This window comes from Falco rusticolus, chromosome 1, assembly GCF_015220075.1.
Source record: "Falco rusticolus isolate bFalRus1 chromosome 1, bFalRus1.pri, whole genome shotgun sequence".
NCBI lineage: Eukaryota > Metazoa > Chordata > Aves > Falconiformes > Falconidae > Falco > Falco rusticolus.
Genome location: NC_051187.1, coordinates 12367274 through 12388708, shown reverse-complemented (window position 1 = coordinate 12388708; position 21435 = coordinate 12367274). Strand labels below are relative to the sequence as shown.

At 42.3% G+C, this 21435-nt stretch overlaps 1 protein-coding gene across 5 annotated transcripts; it reads left to right on the top strand.

Annotated features, from left to right (window-relative positions):
- The first annotated feature begins 1074 nt into the window (after positions 1 to 1074).
- Positions 1075 to 21082, top strand: NARF (nuclear prelamin A recognition factor). Of its 5 annotated transcripts, XM_037410020.1 has the most exons (13): positions 1075 to 1173; positions 1729 to 1817; positions 2155 to 2235; positions 3253 to 3396; positions 5085 to 5217; positions 6334 to 6468; positions 10498 to 10578; positions 11402 to 11520; positions 12408 to 12537; positions 13232 to 13304; positions 15894 to 16031; positions 16606 to 16763; positions 17354 to 21082. In XM_037410020.1, exons 2-13 carry the CDS (start codon positions 1791 to 1793, stop codon positions 17593 to 17595), a joined length of 1461 nt encoding a protein of 486 aa, XP_037265917.1. In that variant the 5' UTR covers positions 1075 to 1173; positions 1729 to 1790; the 3' UTR covers positions 17596 to 21082. The 5 variants fall into 5 exon arrangements, with proteins under 5 accessions (XP_037265917.1, XP_037265937.1, XP_037265908.1 ...); XM_037410011.1 differs by lacking the exon at positions 1075 to 1173 and having other exon boundaries at positions 1661 to 1817; XM_037410040.1 differs by lacking the exons at positions 1075 to 1173; positions 3253 to 3396 and having other exon boundaries at positions 1660 to 1817.
- The last annotated feature ends 353 nt before the right edge of the window (positions 21083 to 21435 follow it).

Here is a 21435-nt window from a genome sequence, read left to right as displayed (position 1 = left end):
GTCTCTGCTTCTTGTACGGCATTGCCATCTGTGCCTAACAAAAACCTTGTCTGTGGATTAAAGCTATAGACCTCACCTGGTACCAGTGGGGGATTTACTTGGCACATTTGATAACCAAAAGTTGGTTTAGACAGGAAACCCCATGTTTGTGGGAACTTCTGTGGTTTAATTTCTAAAATGTTATTTTATACTTGAAAAATTTCTGCGTGCAGCTGTAGGTGTATGCCTATACGTGTATGTTCAAATGGGGGGGGGAAGCAAAATGTGGGTTGAACCTTTCTGTTCAAATGTTACAACCTGGCGTTTAGAAAGACAAACACTGACAAAAATCATAAGCATCTTGATGCTGTGGGGCCCAGGAGCTGCGGGCGGCTGATGTGTGTGCGTAATAACGCTGTGTACAAGGGTTGGCAATACCTGCCTGGGAACAGCATCACCGATACTTGTGTTTGGTTATGGAAAGGGGAGTATACTCGTTAAATAAAAGGGTGGTGATGATGTATTAGTAGCTTCTGTTACTAAATATTCCATTTAAATTACAAAATACTATTCCATTTAAACGGGACTGAGAGAAAACAAAAATCGGGGGGGGGGGGGGGGGGAATGTGACTGCAGTCTGTTTTGAAAAATAAGTGGAGACGCTCGGGAGAAGCGGCAGGCCCGCGGGAAGGGCGTCGGTGCCGCCCGCTGCATCGCGCGGTGCCCCCGGAGCCGGCGGCTGCCGCCCGGGGCAGATGCCGTGTGCAGCCGGCGGTGCCCCCGGCCGCCGAGCGCAGGTGCCTGGCGGGACGCGCGCGTCCCCGCTTCCCCGGCCGGGTCGGACTTAACGGCCCGGGGTTGGGGGTCCCGGTGGGGACGCGGGCGCGCCGCGGGGTCCCCCCGACCCGCTCGGCGGGGTCCCCCGGTGCCCGCCCCGCGGGGTGCCGCCGTGCCCGCCGTAGGGTCGCCCGGTGCCCGCCCCGCAGCGGGGACGCGCGGCGGCGCTGCCGGCGGCGGCTACGTGACGACGCTCAGGTCCACAATGAGCCCCGCCGCGCGGGGGGGCGGGGAAGCGGCGGGCCCAGCCGGGAACCTGCCGGCGACACGGCGGAGGGCGAGGCGCCGCTGCCCCGCCTGCCTCTGCCGCCAGCCCCGGCCGCGCCTGCCGGGCACGCAGCTCACCGCGGCGGCGAGGTACGGTGCCCGCTCCTCCGCCCCTCTCACCCCCTCTTCGGGTTGCTTTGGGGTTGTATTTATTATTATTATTGTTAATTTTGTTTTTCCCCGCGGAGCTGAGGAGCTCGTGGCCGCCCCCGGACCGCGCTGAGGGCGGGGGTCCCCGCTCCGCCTGCGGAGACAGGGCCGCGCTGCGGGGCCCCGGGGCCGTGGCAATCCTCCGGCGGCTTGTACCGGGGGAGCGCTCGGGAACACCACCCCACCCCCCGCAGCACGTAACGGGGAGGGACCGGCGGGGGCCCGCGGGTCATTTGTTGGTTAATGAGGGCCGGGGCCATGGGGCAGCACGTGAGGGGCGCGGCGGGGCCGCCCCCGCCCCAGGGGCCGCATTGGCTGGGGCGGGCGGCCCGGCTCGGCGGCGGGGCGGTGCGGAGGCTGGAGCGGAGCGCGGCAACAAAGGGCGGCGGGGACGGGAGGGGAGGGAGGGGGTTGGGAGCGGCGGCCGCTCGGGCGGCTCGGCTCGGCTCGGCTCGGCTCGGCTCACCTGCCCGCCCCGCTCTGCCTCTCCCGCAGCCCCGGCGGCAAGGACCGCTCGGCAGCCGCGCCAGGGCCGGGCAGCGCCGGCGCGATCGCAAATGAAGTGCGAGAACTGCACCAAAAAGGTGAGTGCGGCGGGGCCGGCGCGGGAGGTGTCCCCGCACACACGCAGCCCGGCGGCGTCCCGCTGTGCCCTGGGCGGCTGCGGCCCCAAGGTCACCGGCCCCGGCCGCGGGAGCGCCCGGCGGGGGGCAGAGAAGGGGGGCGGGGGGCGCTGGGGTGTCGCTGCCCCCGCAGGGGCGGTGTGAGAGCGGGGCTTTGCCCGGGGGGTGTCGGTTTAACACCTGGGGGAAAAGACCTGTAAAAGAACCGGGTTCGTTTTTCGGGACACAAACGTCTCGGCGGAGGTGTTCTTGTGAGCGTGTTTAGTGTAATAGGTGCGCGTCTGATGCTTTGTTTCAGGAGTGCAGTAAGAAACAGAAAAACGATGATACGCAAAGTACATCTGTTGATGTGTTGAGTTCAAACGATGGTTTCGAAGAGGTAATGTTCCTTCATAAATTCTGATACATTCCTCCTTGTATTCTTTTTTATTTGTTGTTGTTGTTGCAGAGGTGGTTAGTAGTAGAGAACTTCCAAATACTGAACATAACTAATGAACAAGCAGTTGTAAGCAGTTATGAGCACTTCCAGGCATCTCATAACACGGGAATCAAAGTGAAATAAAAAAAGACCCTTACTAATGCAAACAAAACAAAAATTGATGTACTAAAATTGTTTTGGGTGTCGAAAATCTTTCTTGCATCAAGTTTCTGAAACGGAGACAGAGCTTGTAAGGAGGAAGGAGGAGTTGTGATAGTACAAGTGTAAAAAACGTCTTCTTACTCTTTATATTAGGCAAACTTGGAGATTGCCTCCTGTTCTTCAACAGATAACTGTTTCCCTGAGAATGGGTTCTTAATTGAGGGGGTTTTGTTTATGTTTTTTGCACGCAGTCTGGTTATGTTGCGCTGCTGTCCAAGTATTCATTCTTCCCACAGATGAGCTGCCAAGGGTATTGTAGCCAGAAGTATGAAACTCCTGATCTTATGGTCTATGTTCGGTGTAGCTGTAGGACCGCATTGTTTGTTGTATGTTGTGGTAAAAAGCTAAAGCCATCTTGCTGTTAGAGAGCACCTGGCTGTTAAAAGAGATTTAGTAGTTCAAGTAAAAGTTTTATCAGTTGCTTGGTAAGTTGATGGGGAATGTCAGCTCTGAAATGCGATGCAAATTAAGTTACTAGAACATGGACTAGAAGGCTAAATTTAGATCTGTGTTTACACTTAAACGTTTTGCAGTTTCACAGTAATAATAGGAGCAAAAGCCATGAAGAAGGATGGAAAAAATTGCTTTGATTACTTCTAAGTAGTCTTGGATGTTATGCAAGTGTCATGGATTGTCTTGTTTGAAACAAAACAGTGACAGCATGTCTGCTCTTCAGCTGGGTGGGTCATTGCAGAGGTCTTGACAATTGGTCAATCGTTATTAAATACTTGTTTACTTCTTTTTTTTCCCCCTTAGAAAAATGAGTTTCATACATTGGCTAATGCTAAAATACTCCTTAGTGACTGCCTAGCTTGTGACAATTGTATGACATCAGAAGAAGGAGCCAGAGTTTTCCAACAGAATCAGAAGGAGCTCTTTCATATTCTTAACCTTAACAAGGTAAAGTGACACGAATAATAACAGTTTTCTGTGAGGAGGAGGCAATTGCAGAATGACTAAGCAGCTTGGTTTCCCAAGGCAGATAATGTGAACATTCGTCAGTATGTATTTTTTCTAAAGAGGAACTGAAAACTTAGGCAAGATGAGAATTAAGTCCTTAAAATAATTTTGTGCTAGAGATGCAATATCACAGCACTTAACCTAAATGCTAAAGTTACTACATCTGCAGAAGTAAAATTTTTGGAAAATGTTACTACCTCGTTACTGTAGTAACAAATTAGTCTGTGGTTCAGTGTTTATAAATACTTACATCTTCATTATGAGGACTGTTCTGGGTGGTTTTGGTGCCAGTGTATCCATATAATACAGAGTTACCAAGGCATGTTTCTGAAAGTAGAATTGTTTTTAATATATATATTTGAGCTGACTATATTGGAACAGAATTTTTTGTCCAAATTCTTAGCAAAACTTAAGACAGCAATAGAACAATTTGTTATTTTCTGTTGTTCTGGATTTCCTGGAAGCTAGTTGCTATGCATGGTGCTCAGTTCTTTAGATCTTGATACTGAATTAATTAATTTATTTCTGCTCCAGACTTCTGTGCCCTTATTTGATATGCGAAAGCTAGCAGAATTGATGCTTTTTCTTAATTTTACATAAGTGTCATAAATAGAGTCTTCATTACATAGTGATTCGGTTTTCTTAGAACTAGTTTAACTCTCCAGGCAGCAGAATGTTGTCATACATGAGAAAAACAGAAGAAAAGGGGCCTGGGGGGAAATAATTTTCAGGGTCGCATGGGTCCTGTTAAGAGAGCCTACAATACGGGGGCAGCCAGGTACCTTCCTCAGAACTTCAGGGGTCCAAAAGAGGACAATGAGAAAGAGAGATGCTTTCCAGGCAGTTATGAGCGTTACGTGAAGGGTCATTACGCAGTGTTTAGGGTGTCTAAGTACAAACCATGGTCTCAACGTTTTTAGGGGGAGACTTGTCTCTGGCATAGTCCTGGTTTGTCTTCCAAGGGTTCCACTGGTGTGGAAAACATCCCAACTGAAACACGAGATTCACCTGCAATTCAATGTCACAGTCACAATCAGAGCTATAGAGCTGCACACCATCTTAGGTATTTTCAACAGGTTCTTCAGTGCTGACAAACACTGGTTTGTTGAGGGTCTTATCACGCCAGTTTCTCTCAACAACTTCAGCGACAGACACACAAGAGCCTTGACAAAGGATCGGATCTGTAATTTGCTGGGTTGGATTTGTAACTTCAAATGCCCGTGCTCCTGTAAACTTCAGTTTATCTGTTTATTAATGTTTAAACATGCTGCTTTTTTCATATTTGCTAGAGTGTTTCATACTGCTATAACGTTGTAGGTGCTGAATGTCTCCTAACTTTCCTTATGCCATTCGGAGACCAACCACGGTTGTCCTAGGAGGGGTGGATTTCTCTGAGTTATATAAAAGAAACATCTAGAGATGAGCACTGACCAGATCAGAGGAACGTCCTGTTGTGCTGTCAGGAAACTTAGTAGTTGTTTCACAGGGGTTTTAATGACATGGCCCACTGAAGCACAGGACACTGAGCAGCAACTCCAGGAGTGGGAAAGGGAGGGAAAGCAGGGAGCTTTACCCTGTTGTAATTACACACCTCGTTTCCTTTGTTGTTTTTTTTTTTTGTTTACCAGAAATGTGATACCTCAAAACACAAAGTGTTGGCAGTGTCTATATGCCCTCAGTCATTGCCTTATTTTGCTGCTAAATTCAGTCTCTCTGTGAATGATGCAGCCAAGAGACTCTGTGGTTTCCTCAAAAGTCTCGGTAAGTTTGGGGTTGTTACGATGGTGGGGCAGAAAGGAGAGATTATTTCAGGGTTTTGCTTCCTCAGCAGAATTCTTTGTTACGCAGTTGTAAATGGCCCTTGCACAATCGAGTTTGAAGTAAGCACTCTGACATTAATGACAGCGCGCCGGCGTGACGTACACCAGTGTCAGAAATGGATTGGAGGCATTACCCTGTTGATAATAAAGGTCACAGAATAGAAGGACGTTACAGAGCTGCCTTCAAAACCTTCACTGCCAAGAAATCGGGGAGGATTTGTTCATGAGCTTAAATAATAATTCCCCTTATTTTGTAACTTGAGGGAAGAAGTTACCCTAAATGCTTTCACTCCTTTTGACATGTTATATCTCTAGAAGATTCTCAGTTTTGTTTTGCGTGTGATTTCACATTACAGAAAAAAGAATGGTTGTATCTGTCTTTTTTTACGTTAAAGCTGTATTTCCTTTGCTCTTTGTACTACATAGGCTAAGTTTTATGTGAAAAAAACCAAAAATACTTTGCCTGTTGGTTTGGATATTTTCTTTTTATATGTACTTAAGGGAAGAAGGAAAAAGACAGTGATAAACCTATAAACTGCTTCCTCTCATATATATGTATATGCATTTATATTTTTCATAGGGTTTATGCATTTCTGTACCCAGTACATTTTATTAATCTAAAAGGAATGCTAAGTTCTGGTGGGCCTCGGTTTCTTAGAATGCGTTCATTATCTGTGCCTCACTTGCTGCAGGGACGTGCTCAATATTACGTAGGCATATAGGCAGTTTGTTGCTAAATAAGCAGACAGAAGTTCTCTGCTCTGTTCGTGATATGCTCGTGTACCTTTGCAGACAACTTCAGCAATGGAAGATAATGCCTCTTGGCTGGACATATTTTTGGGGGATAATGATACCTGACTTCAGCTTGTCTTGAAAAGAATGCTCTTTTCAAGAGTCATTGCATATGGGACAGGAATGGTGAAATCCCATTCAATTAAACAAAAAGCGAGTATGTGCTGAACCCCAGGCTTCTCATAGGGAAGTAGACAGCTATAAGAAGTTTGCAAGATGGAAAACATTCTAATAATTTGCTTTTCCTTTCTGCTTTCTTTCATAGGGGTGCATTATGTATTTGACACCACTATAGCTGCTGATTTCAGTATCCTGGAGAGCCAGAGGGAATTTGTGCAGCGGTATCAGCGGAGGAACCAGGAGGAGCATGCCTTACCAATGTTTGCCTCTGCTTGCCCTGGTGAGAACAGATTTTTCCAACCTTCCTGCACTTCAGCCTAGTCTCATTGGAACTGCCAACGAGCTAAGGAAAGGTGGTTTCACTTGAGAGCTTTACATGACAGGGCGTTTTGGCTTTGCTTTTGAGAGTTACCAGATACTGCACACTGTACTTGCTACCAGTAGTGCTGACCATCCTTAGGGCATTCCAGTGCATTGCTAGGTGGGCCTGTTTTTCATGGGCTGTTGGGAGAGCAGGATTTGTTTCCAACAAGCATAATCAGCTTTCTCGTATGTAAGCGAGGTGCCGCAGCCATGAATGTGAGCCATGCAGGCAAAGGAGGGTGTGATCGTGCTGGATAAGCATGTGCTAATTCACTGTAGGGCCTTAGTGGGGTACAAAGGTTGCAGTCTATCCCTAATCTGCATCTTACAGTTTTCTGCTGGAGCTCTGTAAAAGGCAAGGAGTATAAATCGTGTTGTTGCTCTGGGGGGGGGAGGCGGGGGAAGACTTGCTGCAGTCCACAGCCTCTGATAATACAAAGAACCTGATTTCCTGTGCTAGTGTTTGTATGTGGAATTTATGAGTCAGTTGTATTTCCCATCAATTCTATAAAAGGAGCTTGCATTGCATATGAATCTTTAGATAATGAAACTGAGGTATGGAGGTACTGAAGTTTTTAGTGCGCTGCGTAAGACTTCAGGAGAAATTAATCAGAACTGGATTTGAGGAGTTAGTGGCTGCTGCTTGTGTGTTCAGACCACAAAGTTTAACATGGTATTTCCTTATTGAAAAGAATCTTTAGGGAACTTTGCTAACTGATATAACTAAACCACAACCACCATTACTTCAAGCAAAGTTTTGAACTTGCCATCATTCTTAATGACTGTGAGATGATTATGTTGTAACACTTTCAAAATAATTCCACTTATGAAATAATCCCCACTTGAAATAGTACAGATTTGACTCAGTGTCTCTCTTTTGAGAATTTTGCACATCAGAACTTGTTCTATTATGAATAGAACCTGCACTTAACACAACTGAAAAGATGTAGAACATTCAGTCATTGTTTACTTTTGCCGTTCATTAGCACACTGTCATTTCAGTTTAAGTATGATAAAGTCACATTTCTAAAAGGGAAGTATCAAAAAGGAAGCAAAAGTAACTCCTTTGCCTATTCCCCCCTCAACTCCACCCTAAAGTTCATGGTGTTGCTTTTCAAAAGGCTAATAAAAATACAAAAATATGTTTTTCTAGCTTTGAAAAAACTTCAGTGTTAGATTATGCCAACATTGTTATTATCTTCAATGCTAGATTGCATTCTTAAAATAAATGTTACAGTGACAAGAGAGTCAGTCAGAGTTGAGTTTGGTGATCCCCAGAATCTGCTGTTGTCATTGAATTAAAAGTATAAATGCTGCTGTTGCAGTGATGCTTGTACTTTTGTTTGCTCTGTGTATTCTGTAGTGGAAGTATCTGGGTTATGCTTTAGGAACTGCATACATGTATTAAGAGGAAAGTCTGTCTTCTCCCTGCCCCCCCCCCCCCCCCCCCCCCCCCCCGTTAACTGTTATCTTAGTGTTACCACCTATCTGCAGGAGCAGACATACTGTATGTTGCTTTTTTTCCTGTAAACCCTGTGAAGTTGAAATAACCCCCTATTACTTAACTTTGTCTTGTTGTACATTGTTTACTTAAAAGAAATCCTCAGGTTTTGCATTTTAGAACTTCTGAGAGAATTTTAATTTTCTTCATCTAGAAACAGCTCAGACTATGTACTGCTCTCACAGGAAATATTTTAAAATAGTTAACTGAGCACTTGTCTTTATCTGTTGTATAAAAGATGGTTTCTGTTTTCAGTGCTACTTATGGCGTTAGCTGTCTGCTGTGGTATAGAAGTTAGCAGAAGCAGGGGTGCTTTCCACTTCTGGAAAAGCGAAATATCACTGTAAAGCCATTCTGAAAGCATGGGGTATTTTGTTCCTATTGACAGCAGTTACAGGAAAAAAAACCATAATCTGTAATCTTTAAAGTAAGGTTGTTCACTGTTTCCTGACTTTGAGTGCATTTTCTGTTCCCCATTCTCCTTCTTCTTTCTGCCCCCAGATTACATAAATTTGCCCCAGAAATGCTGTTTACTGAGAGTGCTTATCTCTGTGTGTTTCACATAGTTCTGTAGATATAAGGTCAACGTGAACTCAAGAACAACTGCTTTACTCTTGTTTATCTTTGGGTATAACAGAAATACCACCCTCTGCAGGAGTGGTCTGTGATGTAGAATCTACCATGAGCAAAAGAGTATAGCCCATATAGTCCCAGAACCTAACAAAAGGGCATTTTATCATCTTTGTCTTAATTTTTCTTACATCCTCCTCCTTCTCTTTGAAAAGAAAGAGAGCTAATTTATTTTTTTTTTTGGGGGGGGGGTGTTTCTGTTGAAAGTACAACAGTTTAACTACTGATCGTATATGTAATATCTTGGAAGTAATCAGTTCTCTTTGTTAATTTACCAAACTGGTAAGCAACAAGAACCACTTGCTCTGGGAGCCAGCCAGCATTTTTAATGCATTGCCATCCTCTGTGAACTCAGGTCAAGAGGGCAGGCTTGCAGCACACACAGGAAGAGCATAAGTGTTGGGGATCCAAGTTTTTTTGTCCCAGTCAACTAATATCCTTTTACAGAAATGGGGTTTTACAGTAGTGGAAGTTTTTATTAGTTTTTCTGCACTTCATGCTGATTGGTAGATATTTATAGCATGCATCTTTGTGATCTAATCATGATAAACCACTAAAAACAAGGTGTTCTGAAGTATATCTGTAAGAATTTATACAGTGATTTGTAGGGGTTTCTTCTTGTTCTTTGATACTAACGCAAGCCGAGAAATGGCTGAGAATCAGAAGGAACGCGGGAAGGTGTGGGGGTGCAGGGGTGCTCTGATGGAAGAACTGGGTATCTCGGGCTTCCTGAGACTGGCTGTGGAATTTAGCCCTGCCGATGAGTAGGCAGAAACCGCTAGCGTGTATGTGAAGTGCAGATAAATGCCTCCTGTTGCTCATTCACCAAGGCTGCCTGTATAATTAAGCAGTGGCTAATGGTCATTGTGGAGCTGCCAACTACAAGACGCTTTTTCCATCTTCTGCAAGGAAAGAAACAATTTAAGAAATTGCTTTGGGCAATACCTGCTGGAAGTCTGTTGGGATTTAGGGAGATTTCCTTATAGTTCATGACTACAATATCCAAAATGCTCTAAAAACTAGCCTCCTAGCAGGAGTGCAGTGGTGATTAATGGCAATCATAGTTGCAGTATAACGGATGGACTTTTCAGAAATGCTATAAAGTACAAGGCAGAATGTTTTTAAAAACTCTGTTTTGTTAGAAGCAGGTTTTGTTCTATTCAGACAGTACTTGAGACTAAAGCCATTTAAGAAATAGATACGTATCTCTCTTATACGGAATATGCTAATATGGCCTTTTTACCCAGCACCAAGAAATTAAGTCCTTTGTTGCAGGTAGTGTCTTGGACTTAAGTCCAGGTTGAAGCTGGACATTAAGCAAACTTCCTACTCAGAGCCTAGCGATTCAGCGTAGTCCTGCCACCCTTTCTACAACAGAAAGGAATGCTTGTTGAATGTGATGCAAGTGTTTGAGATTTTCCATGGAGACCAGTATCTGTTAGTCTTGAAGTCTGTACTGTAACAAGAATTGGGAATATTTAAACAGCTGGAGGATCCTCATGTTTCCCTAATACTTTGTCATTTCCATCAGTAAAATGTTATTACACTGGGAAAACCACTTTGCCTTAGAGAGATGAACCGTCTGAGCAAGGCTTGGATTCCAGTTCTGTGCTGCTGTTGGCCTTTGTGACTTAATTATTACCAGGCGTTTACACATACGTGTTAATTTCAAGCTTAAGAATTAACCTGTGGGGTTTACCTTTCCTGGGCAGCAGGTACTTCACAGCAATTTTTCTCTTTTGTATGAACACTAATCTGTTTGACGTTAAAAGGTATCTTCTTCTGTGAAGTGTGATATTTTTCACTATTTCTTAGCGCCAAAGGCAACACACTCCCATAGAAGGCTGGACCTAACACTTCTGCACAGCTTGGGTATCTCGTTCTCCGTTCATGCAGGTGAAGCAAAATGTTCTGAGTGCTTGCTGTGACAGGTCCTGGGCTGTTCTGTTTGGTGAGAGCTGCAGTGCCTAAGAAAGAATTGCACACCCTACATATCTTGATCTGCTCCTGTGTCAGTTCCTGTTGCGGAAGGTGGGGTTATCATAGAACCGCTCTGAGTATTGGGGTGGTCTGAACGTACATAGCTTGTACACGCTGACACGCTGAAGGAGCCTGGTGAAAGGGAGGGGGACTCTTGAGTAACTAAGAATGTTGAGCACAGAGAGATTTCAGTTGATTACTCTGTGTGGGTGTTTCTAAAGAAGGCGTGGCTACTCTAACAATAGTAAAAGAAGCCATTTTTTTCCAGGCTTAATCCATGTGCATCTTGTGATAATGCTTTCATGTGACTTCTGTTGTAGAGGAGGCAAGCTGAGTGCATGGATATTAAATCTCAGAAAACAGAAGATTACAGTTAAGCAGCTGAACAGAGTACACTTGTTGTAGTATCTGGTGATCCAAGGGCCGAGGTCTAGAAAGTCAACTTACTCTTTGTTAGCTGGGGTCCTGTTCTTTCGGCTTTGTTAAATCTATGCATTGGAAAGGGTGTAATAGGTCGTGAAGTTCACAGTGGCTTCTAGGTCTACAATTAATGACACCGTGAATTATTGATAGCCAACTCTAAAGCATTCCTACAGTTCCCAAGGTGGGGCTTCCAGCCTGCACGGGAATGTCCTATCTCCTGTGAAGGTGTCTTCGTTTTTAAGAGCTGTTCTATAACTGCTGCCATTTTGCCGTGCCTATGTGCCACTTCACTAACTGTGATTTTCTGCCGTTCCAGGTTGGATCCGGTATGCTGAAAGGGTACTTACCAATCTTGTGACCTCTCACATTTGCACTGCAAAGTCTCCGCAGCAGATCATGGGCTCCCTGGTGAAGGGATACTTTGCCAGGCAGCAGGTAAGTAATTCTGATTTATTTTTTACCATTACACTCTTCTAAAAAGATGGGCTAGTGGGTTTTAATATTGAAATATGGATCCTGGTGTATTATACAGTGATAAAGCATCCTTTTGAATTGTTTGTCTGTTAATTGAAGAATAAATGGTGCTCTGCTGTTACACAGGTGCTCATGGTAAGAAGAATGTACAATGAACCTCATTTCATGTGGTGCAGCGTGAGCCAGCAGCAATCCTCGCGCTCGCTGTGCAACAGGGGCTTAAATATTGATGGACAGAATTAAATCCAGGGTAGCTAAAGAGATTTTTGTTAAATGCTGCCTGGTAGTTGGATAGCACCGCCAAAACAGGAGCGCAGGAGAGTAGTGTAGGAATTGCCCTGTTATCTGGGATCAATAAAAGTCTTGCATCCTAGGAATTTACTTATCTCAGTTTTTTATGTTGAAAAAGTTGCAGTTCTTTTTATGTATCACACAAATCTAACTGCATCCACATATTATGTGGGAATGCATTGCTGTCTCTACATAGAGAAATACCGATGGACTTGCTGTGGATGAAAGTGAATGAGTGACAGCTAGAAAACAGAATTCTGAAGTTCTGACTTGCATTCACTTTCTAAGGCAATCAAAAGCTACAGAAAATGTAGTCTGAAAGAATAGGTAAAGTTTCAGCCAGAAGACTTGACTTTTGATGTTTGTTGCTGATGCTTTGTGACTTCTGGCAAATTACTTCATCTGTGTGCAGCAGACTTAAAATTTAATTGCTAGGGATTGATTACTAGTATTACCTGCATAGTTTGTGATGCAGGTACAGGTTTTGTCCCTGTAATCTTTCATGCTGTCACTTGCTCTTTGTGGAATTCACATGCAGTCTCTTCTATGTTCCACAGAACTTGTCTCCTGATAAAATTTTCCATGTAATTGTGGCGCCTTGTTATGACAAAAAACTGGAAGCCTTGCGGGAAGATTTCTACACTGCCTTGTATAATTCACAGGAAGTCGACTGTGTTCTGACATCAGGTTAAATCTTCTTTAAACTTACTATGTATAAAGATACAAGTGAATCACCATTGTTAGAATAGTCTTGGTGCCAGACTTTGCTTTTTTTCAAGTCTGCTTTGGTTGCAAGGTTGTCTTTTTTTTTTTTTTCTGCTTTAAAAATCAGTGCATGTGTTCGTGCTACTGGTAGTATAGATATTGTACAGGTAAGACAAAGTGAAAAATACTTTTGTTCTAAGTTGGTATTCATCTGAAAACAAGGTTCAGGTATTTGGTTTTGACAGCCTCTTGAGAAAGATGAGAGTTATGCAAATTCATATTTAAAATCGTTGTCTTGCTTGTCTGTGGCCATTATTTAATCTCCGCTGGGATTACTCATTCTAAATGTATGGCATCCGTGACTTTTTGGTGTGGCTCTTGTCCTTAGGCTTAATGTCCAAACTATGTATCCTCCTTTTTCCCCTGCAGCGTAGAAACGCCTTCCAAACCTGACATAACGGAAAGGCTAAGGATAGCATTAAGCAGAGTCTGGAGCAGGGTGAAGGCCCTTTTCTTGGGGGCTGGAAGTGTCAGGCTTCTCAGTTACTGGTGCAAACTGACTCATAAGAATTGGAGGATGTGACTGTACGCGCATACAGGTGTTGGAACAGGGATCTCCTACAGCATGTGCGTTTTGCTTTGTGTTGAAAATAAAATGTTATATGTTTTCCTACAGGTGAAATTGTCCAAATAATGGAACAGAAGAATGTGTCTATGAAAGATGTGGCTGAAATAGCTGTAGATAGTTTGTAAGTAGTTTTGTTGTGGATATTGCTTCCTTATTTTGATGACCAATGACAACACCTTTGAGCATATTCAACATAAATGTAGAACTTCTCAAAAGAATGTTTTTTCTTTTTAAAGAAAACCTTTTTTTCTTTTTAAAGAAAACCTCTATTAAAGCCTGAGTATACTAAAGCCTCGTCCTCTATATAGTGGCCAAAAATCCCCAAAGTATTCTCTTAGATGTTCACTGATGTATATAAAAGTAATACAGAACAGATAATATAAAACTGTATATATGGTCTAAATACAAAGTGGGTAATTGAAGGTAATGATGCCTATCTAGTAACACAAATATTTACAATATTTGAAGATTTGTGTAGCTCCTTATTTGTATTTTAATGCCGTAATATTAGACTTGACTATATCAAGTTCAGGACTTGCTGGTAAGCCTGACCGGCTCAGGGTGTTGACCCCATTCAGAGCTCTCATATGCTTGAGCTTGCCTAAAGCTGAACAGTCTCATCTGCCCCCCTCCAACTGCCCAGCCTCACACAAAGATGCTGGGATGCGGTCGGGGCTGACCATCTGTTCTGTGCTTCCCTCTCATTCACAGCAGCATCTTGACAGTAAATTTCCACTTCCCCTAATATGTTCATGTAGAATTGATAGAGGCACCCTTTCAGGAAATGGTAGTTACTGGGGTGTTTTTATACTGAGGACAGCAGTTTTCCAGATCAGATCAAATTGAAACATGCTTTAGATGAAAATCGGACAAAGCATCGAATAGATCTTGTTTGCTTACTGTATGACTGGCTCAGAAAGCAACATGCATATTGTTTTAATTCTCGGGGTTAGTTACAAAGCCTGGTCTCGCTGCTCCCTGATCTTTGTTCAAGTGTGACAAATGTTCTTTGGTATCTTTCCAAAGTGGTGATACTGGAGCAATCAGCAGGCTTTCTTGCGCAAAACAGAAAGATCTGGAAATTTTTTAAAAATCTTCTAAACTTTTGGATAGTATCCCGCTTGGACCTTGTCTAGACTGGAGAAATTTAAGCGGTACAGTGGTAACGTTTTCAGAGCTGTCTGTGTAGTGTAGCCTGCTGTGATTACTTCTACCAGAGATTGCTACACAGAATGAGAATTACATCAAGTTCTTAGAGACATAATCACATAGGGTTATTTATTTCTCAATCTGCCTGCCCAATAAAAGAACAGGCTCTTATTCAGAATATACTTGTTTTATTGGACCAATTTATGTTGGAAAATGATGTTAATATTTAAAAGCTGATAGTACTGGTTCAAACTGTGAGACCTGATGACATAAATGTTTGCTCCTCCGGGGTTTTAAAAGTAGATTTTGCATGGAAATTTGTATCAGTTGAACTCCTTTTAAAGTAAGTCTCAACACAGCAGCAATTTGTGGTATAGTTCTTGGAATTGCAAAAGTAGTATGGATAAAGTAACTCGTGTTTGAGTTCTCACTTTCGTAGCTAGAGAATGCTAACAAATAGCAATTGGCTAAAATTAGGAGACAAAATCACCCAAATTTATTTAAAAAACCAAAACAAACCAAAAAAGTTGCAGTACTTCCTAAGCAGATGCAGTGGCGTGGCACAGATGGGACAGACATTCTAAATTTGTAAGCTTCAGCTCTGTAGTGATTAAAATATTTCTCTGCCATGATGAAAACTTCAGTATTTTTTGTTAGCAAGGTGTTTGCTGTGGTGGTTTTCACTGTGGTTTCATGGCTGAGCGCTGTGCTGGGGCTGCTGCTCGGGCAGGAGCTGGCAGTGTGGGCCAGGGAAGCTCGTGGCTGGGTGTCCTAGGAGGAAGGGAATTAGACTGTATCTGGAGAGGCTTTTACACACAGGAGCCAAGGACATAATCTGTCTATTTGCTAATCTGAAGATGAATATCTCTTCCTGAAACCAGCATTACCACACAGCCCTGTTGATTTCTCCTCTGCCAGAAAGGAGCGTGAGGCTGCAGAGCTGCAGTCTTTGGCGGCTGCCAGCTCATCAGTGCCGATTTTCACTGAGGGAGAGCTGAACCTTCAGGAGAATGCTGGATACGATTTGGATATGATTTCACTAATTTTCTTTACTGAACTATAGTGTAGCAGTTACCTTAAAAGTATCGCACTAGCCTGGCTGCAGCTGTGCTGATTCGGTGTTATTTTAGTGGCACAGTGTTACAGACTGTGACAAACAACTTCTGGGGCAAGAGAGTTGTTCGTCAGCAAAGGCTTGTAACTCTGAAGTACTTCCATATTCTCACAGGCTAAAAATGACTGACTTATTTTTTCCAAAAAATGTCTCCAGAGCAGTGAATGGTTGTTAACCAAGTCTTCAGGCTGTGCTGAATGGGCATTCTTAGAAATTACTGTTGCTCAAGGGTGCTGAACATGGAAAGCCCTGCATCCTGTTACATTTTTTTCATCATCTTACTGCTGTCCTGAATAGTTATAATTTTTTTAGGCTGCAAATAACAAAAATGTTAGTATGTTCTCACTCGCTACTATAAAACTGTTTTTGGTGGGGCAGGCAAGAGAAGGGGAAGAAAGTAGTATTTTACTGAAGTGAAGTTGGTTTTTCTTTCTGTTGTTTTCTAAGGTTTGGTGAAATAAAGGAGGGAGATGTAGTAAGGCATGAAGGGAAGAGATCCGATGGTTACCTGGAGCACATTTTTAAGCATGCTGCAAAGGAGCTTTTTGGCATGGATGTCAAGGAAATCACCTACAAAGCATTAAAGTAAGTTAAGAGTTTTGTGTCCTTGGAATATGGCACTTGGAAGGGACCTACAAGATCATCTAGTCCAACTGCCTGACCACTTCAGAGCTGACCAAAAGTTAAAGCATACCATTAAGGTCATTGTCCAAATGTCTCTTAAATGTTGACAGGCTTGGGGCATGACCCGCCTATCTAGGAAGCCTGTTTCAGTGTTTGACCACCCCCTTGGTAAAGAAATGGTCCCTAATGTCCGGCGTCCTGGTTTAGTTGGTGCTACAGTGAGTCCTAATGCAGTTATTGCAGAGCTGGCTCTTTTGCTGGTAGGCATGCAGACCTGTACATTTGTTGCTATGAAGTAGCTCATGCTAGCTTTAATTTTTAATAACTTACGTGCCCTCAAAAATTAAGTGTAATTCCATTCTGAAAACTGAACCCCAACTTCTGCTTAATTCAGTTTAGAGGCTGGAAGAGTTCGGCTTAACAGTTCTGTTACACCTGTTCTGTTCTCTTCAGAGCATCTGAATAGAAACTGATGCAGCTGGATCATCCCTTTGGTAACGCAGGAGTTTAAAATATTCTCTGCATATCTTTGCAGGAACAAGGACTTTCAAGAAGTTACCCTTGAGAAGGATGGTGAGACAGTGCTGCGTTTTGCAGCAGCTTATGGCTTTAGAAATATCCAAAACATGGTTCTGAAGCTGAAAAAAGGAAAGTTTTTATACCATTTTGTAGAAGTCCTTGCCTGCCCAGGGGGTAAGAATAATTGTGGATTCACAGTCGTTCTGCACACATATCTTGAACCTCAAAGGAAAGTTGTCTTAGAGGCAGGCACTTAATTTCATTCCCTCTTAATGCTCTTCTTAATCATCTAAAATGCTTACTATTTAATGAACGGTCCAGAACACCAATTACATGTGCAAGGTTGGCTCAGAAATAGATTGGATTTTCTAAAATTAACCACAATGTTATTTGCTCTCTTCTGACCTATAAATAAGTGACAGTGTGGCTTTTATGATTATTTCAAACCTCAGAGGAAATATTCTGAAATAGTGGTTGTCAAGGGCAAGAAAAGAGACAAGGAACGTAATTAAGATCATAAAAACACGGAGAAGGCAGAAAAGATTGCAAACAGAGAAACCTCATTTACGCTGAAGTGATGTTGATATTGGAGTCACTTTAAGTAAATACAAATTCTGACAGCATGGAGGGTAGCTCACGTAGAGAGACAACTTTTTTCTTTAGACAAGTATGAAAAAAAATTCCAAGTTAACATAAATTTTCTTTTCATATCAAATATTCATCCATCACCCTTGTGGCTTTTTTTTTTTTTTCTTTTTCCTAAGGGTGCCTAAATGGAAAAGGTCAGGCACAAACTGAAGATGGAAAACCAGATAAAGCACTGCTTAACCAGATGGAAGAAGTGTATGCTGCAATACCTGTTCGACTTCCAGAAACCAATGCGCACGTACAAAAGATGTACCAGGACTGGCTGGAAGGCATGGACTCTAAGAAGGTCCAGGAAACTTTGCACACCAAATACAGTGCAGTAAATCAAACAGCAAGCAATTTGGATATCAAATGGTAATAAATCAAACTTGCAAAAGATTTGCTTATGTTAGTTACAGATTCAGCACTGGAAACATTCTATGCAATCGCAGATGCTATGCACTAGCCGAGTGTATGAATGAGACGCTTCCTACTTGTGGATTATTATTTGTGAAGAACCATTGCTTTTTAAAAACAGAAACAGAAATCTTCAAAAGCCCTGGTTCCTGCCATTGTCATTTAACTCTTACTGTGTGTAATCTCCTGCGTATAATGGGTTTCTTTATTCAAAAATGTGTTCTTGCAAGGTACATAAGCACTTTCTGCCAGGGGCAGGGAGTGTAATTCCTGATGGAAGTTACTCCCTGAAGTGAAGGGTTCCCTTCATTTCACAAAATGGGCTCCCCCGAGAAGGTGAGATTATTGTACTCCTACTCCTAGGTGTGCAGTCCGTTTCATCACAGGAAAATGGTCATCATGAATTTCAATGTTGTTGTGAAGTAACTTGGGATTTACTTGCCTTGTTAACAAAAAAATCCCTTTACAGGGACAAGTGTGTATATGGAGAAGTGTAATGAATTTATATATGCCTTTTATCCGTATCTTAACAAAACCTATTCAGTTCCAGAGCTAGTCACTATTCCTTACTGGTGTAATGTTTTGTTAGGAACAGGATGTTTCATGTAAGCTGAACTTGGGGAAACCAATGCTAAATGGTTACAACACAGTCCTTCGATAAAAATAGTTCTAGGTAAGTTGGTTGGTACAAAAAGAGAACTTTTCCTTGTAAGTTTTCTTAGAAACTTGCAGCTAGGAAGAGTGGTGCTGCTCATGTTGTCTGGCAGCTTTAGGAGAGTGAGACGTGCTCGTGTACTTCATGTGAGCACATGCATAGTACAGCTTTGCTAGATCTGCTGAGCCAGACTTACAGCACTCTTGTTCTTTCATGTTTCAGTACACAGAACACCAGATTGTTCTTTCATTTATCTCCTTGTTGACAGACTTCTGTTAAAATAACTTTATGGAGTGCCTCCAAAAAAACAACCAAGTAGCAATGCTTGTGAGCTCGTCAAAGTTACTATACATTGGCTTCATGAATTTTGGTGCGCTTAATTTTAAGTGTATTGTAGAGGTCTCATTTGACAGACATCTCAAAGTGGTGTATAGTGCAAACTTTTCTGCAACTTCATGAGTTGGCAGAGGGTTATTCAAGAATGTGATGGACAAAAAAAAAATTTAATCTACTGCCAGACTTCTTCAAGTTTTCCTATTGGAATCAAATTTGTTCACAATTAATGGCTGTTCGAAGCTAGCAAAGTTTCAGCTTTCCTTTTCCAGTCTGAAAGTGTGGGTGGGCTTTTTTAATCATTTCAGGCAGTTTGAATGAATCTTGTCAATTTCTTAATATTGCAGCTGCTTGTATGAGTAAGATCTAATACTGCAAAAAAACCTGTGTTATTTGAAATATGCATTTAACTTGAACACAGTGGATGAGATAAATGCATCAGTGAAGTCGATTCAGGTCCTTGCATTGCCTAAACAACAGAGGCTCGAAACGAGACAGACATAAGTGTGTTACCCTGATGACAAGAGATCTCTTAATGTGAAGCTGTTAATAGAATTGCAGCTTTCAACGGAACCTCCACCTAAATAACAGAACATTTCACTGAGAGATGTTTTCTTTCAAGTGAAAATGAATTTGATTACTGTGTTAACCTGAATGCACACAATGAGATTATACCCGTAAATCAGCCTGTAAGTTGTTCCTTGTTGTAATAAAAACATTATACTTAACGTGGTGCAATATCAGAACATCTACAGAAATCTACCTCTGTACAGGAAGGGAGTCTAGAAATTGTGGGAAGACCTATGTATAGCTGAAACTGTAATAAATGTCTGCTAAGGAAAGATGGTGGTGTTGCATGAAATTGCTGAACAGATTACTTCTAGAAGCAACATCCAACTCCTTTGGTCTAATTTTCTTTATCTGTCATAATTTCCTCCAAAAACTTCACCAGATTTATCTTGTAATAAAGTAGCCTTGTTCTGTTTGTATAGGCATATGTTTCTATGTATATATGGTTTATAGCTTGATGGCATGTTTAAATTATATTGTTTCAGTTCTTTGTATGGTATGCTTATTTTTTTAATGTATGTATACTGGATGAAATGGTACGGAAAAGTTGCTTTTCTGATGAAATCTTCACAAAACGACACAAGAGCTGCCTTGCTGTTCTGAAAGGATACCCTTGAACCATTTGTACAACTTGAAAAGTACTCACCTTGCATAGGTGGCACTGCTGTTGGCGTTCCCTTTTGCCGCTTGCCTGTCGCGCTGCAGAGCCTTCCCGTGCTGCTGGGAGCCCCAGCAATGGGCCAGTAAGTGAAATCGGTCCGTGTAGTGTGCTGTGCTCCCACCACAAGGGAGATTGGTGGCTCAGTGCGTAAAATAAACTGTTTCAATTGAACCCACCATTTCTTCCATCTGCTCAAGTGTTTTAACCTATTGAGATAGTAGCAATGTAAAAATCTAGTAGGTTGTCTGCCACAGTATTCTTTCTGAAGGCGAGGAATGCATCTAACCGTGCAGTTTTTAGTGGCTAGGTGGAATGTATGTATTATAACTAGTGACTTACAGTGACTGATATTTGTCCTTTTTTTGGTTTTGTTTTTTGGTCAGCTTTTGTTTTATAAGACTTTTTGGAGTAAAACTGATTTGAAGTTTTTAAAGCCCTCTTCTTTAAAGTGCCAGTTTAAAAGAAAAGAAGTGGGGTTTTTTACTTAACTGTAATGAGTCTTTTCCCCCTCCACCTTCTTTCACAAAAATTTTAACATATGTTGAAAAACATTGTTGCAGCTTCGTATATAGTGAAATCCTTGCCTAAGATTTGATTCTGGCTTTTACATTTACAGTTGGGAAGTCTTGTTGTGGACAATACATGTTTCTAGCCACACTTTCTGAAACTACAGCATTATTTAATTCCCGGATACAATTTTGGCAACTAATAATTTTCATTGCTACTGCCTTTTCAGCAATGGGAAAAGTTCCTAGAATAGTCACAGCCACCGTGCTTTACTTCTTAGTTGAATGTTGTGCTGAGACAATCTTGTCTCTAAATGATTTTTAGAAAATACTAAAATGGAGGGATTGTGGGGAAGTAACTGGAAATGCTGAATTCATTTGGAAATTGTCTTGGGGTAGAGCATATCAAGTGCTTGATGCCTTGGGTTACGGTATTTCATGCCAAGACTGCTAGAACAAGGGATACGCATCGTAAAGTACTTCTGCTACGCCTTCTTCAGTAAGTTTGCCTCAGCTGCAGCACCTTGTGTTTGTCCACTGTAGTTAATGAACATGGACAGACGTGGACTATGCTATCACTTAGATGATGTGAACAGATAAATCTCCACACGGCAGTCTCAACTGGATTATATTTGGATAATGTTCAGTTACCTAAATTTTGGTGCTTTGTATTCCAATGGAGCATGACCATGACTTGTCCTAAATAAATCTTGGTACCAAATTATGTACTGTTTCTGTGTTACTCCATATTAAAAACTCCTTAAGTACGTTTTGTTTTAACATAGGTGCTTGTCTGGTGAAATGGGCATGAATACTTGGTGAGGCTGTAACTAATACCGTATCAGGTATCTGTGAGTGTTCTGGCTTACAGCTACACTTCAAACTGATAAATGGAAGAAGAAATTTGCTGGATAGCAGTAGGAAATGGTAAATTGCTGTCTAGAACTGTAAAGTAATATATTGAATCGTAGCAAGGCAGACAAGCATCTCGTGGCTTTAAAGGTCTCTTCCCAGGGAAGATATTGGTGGGTGAAGCCAGTCTATGGGGGTTGGGTAGTTACACTGAGGTTTAATATA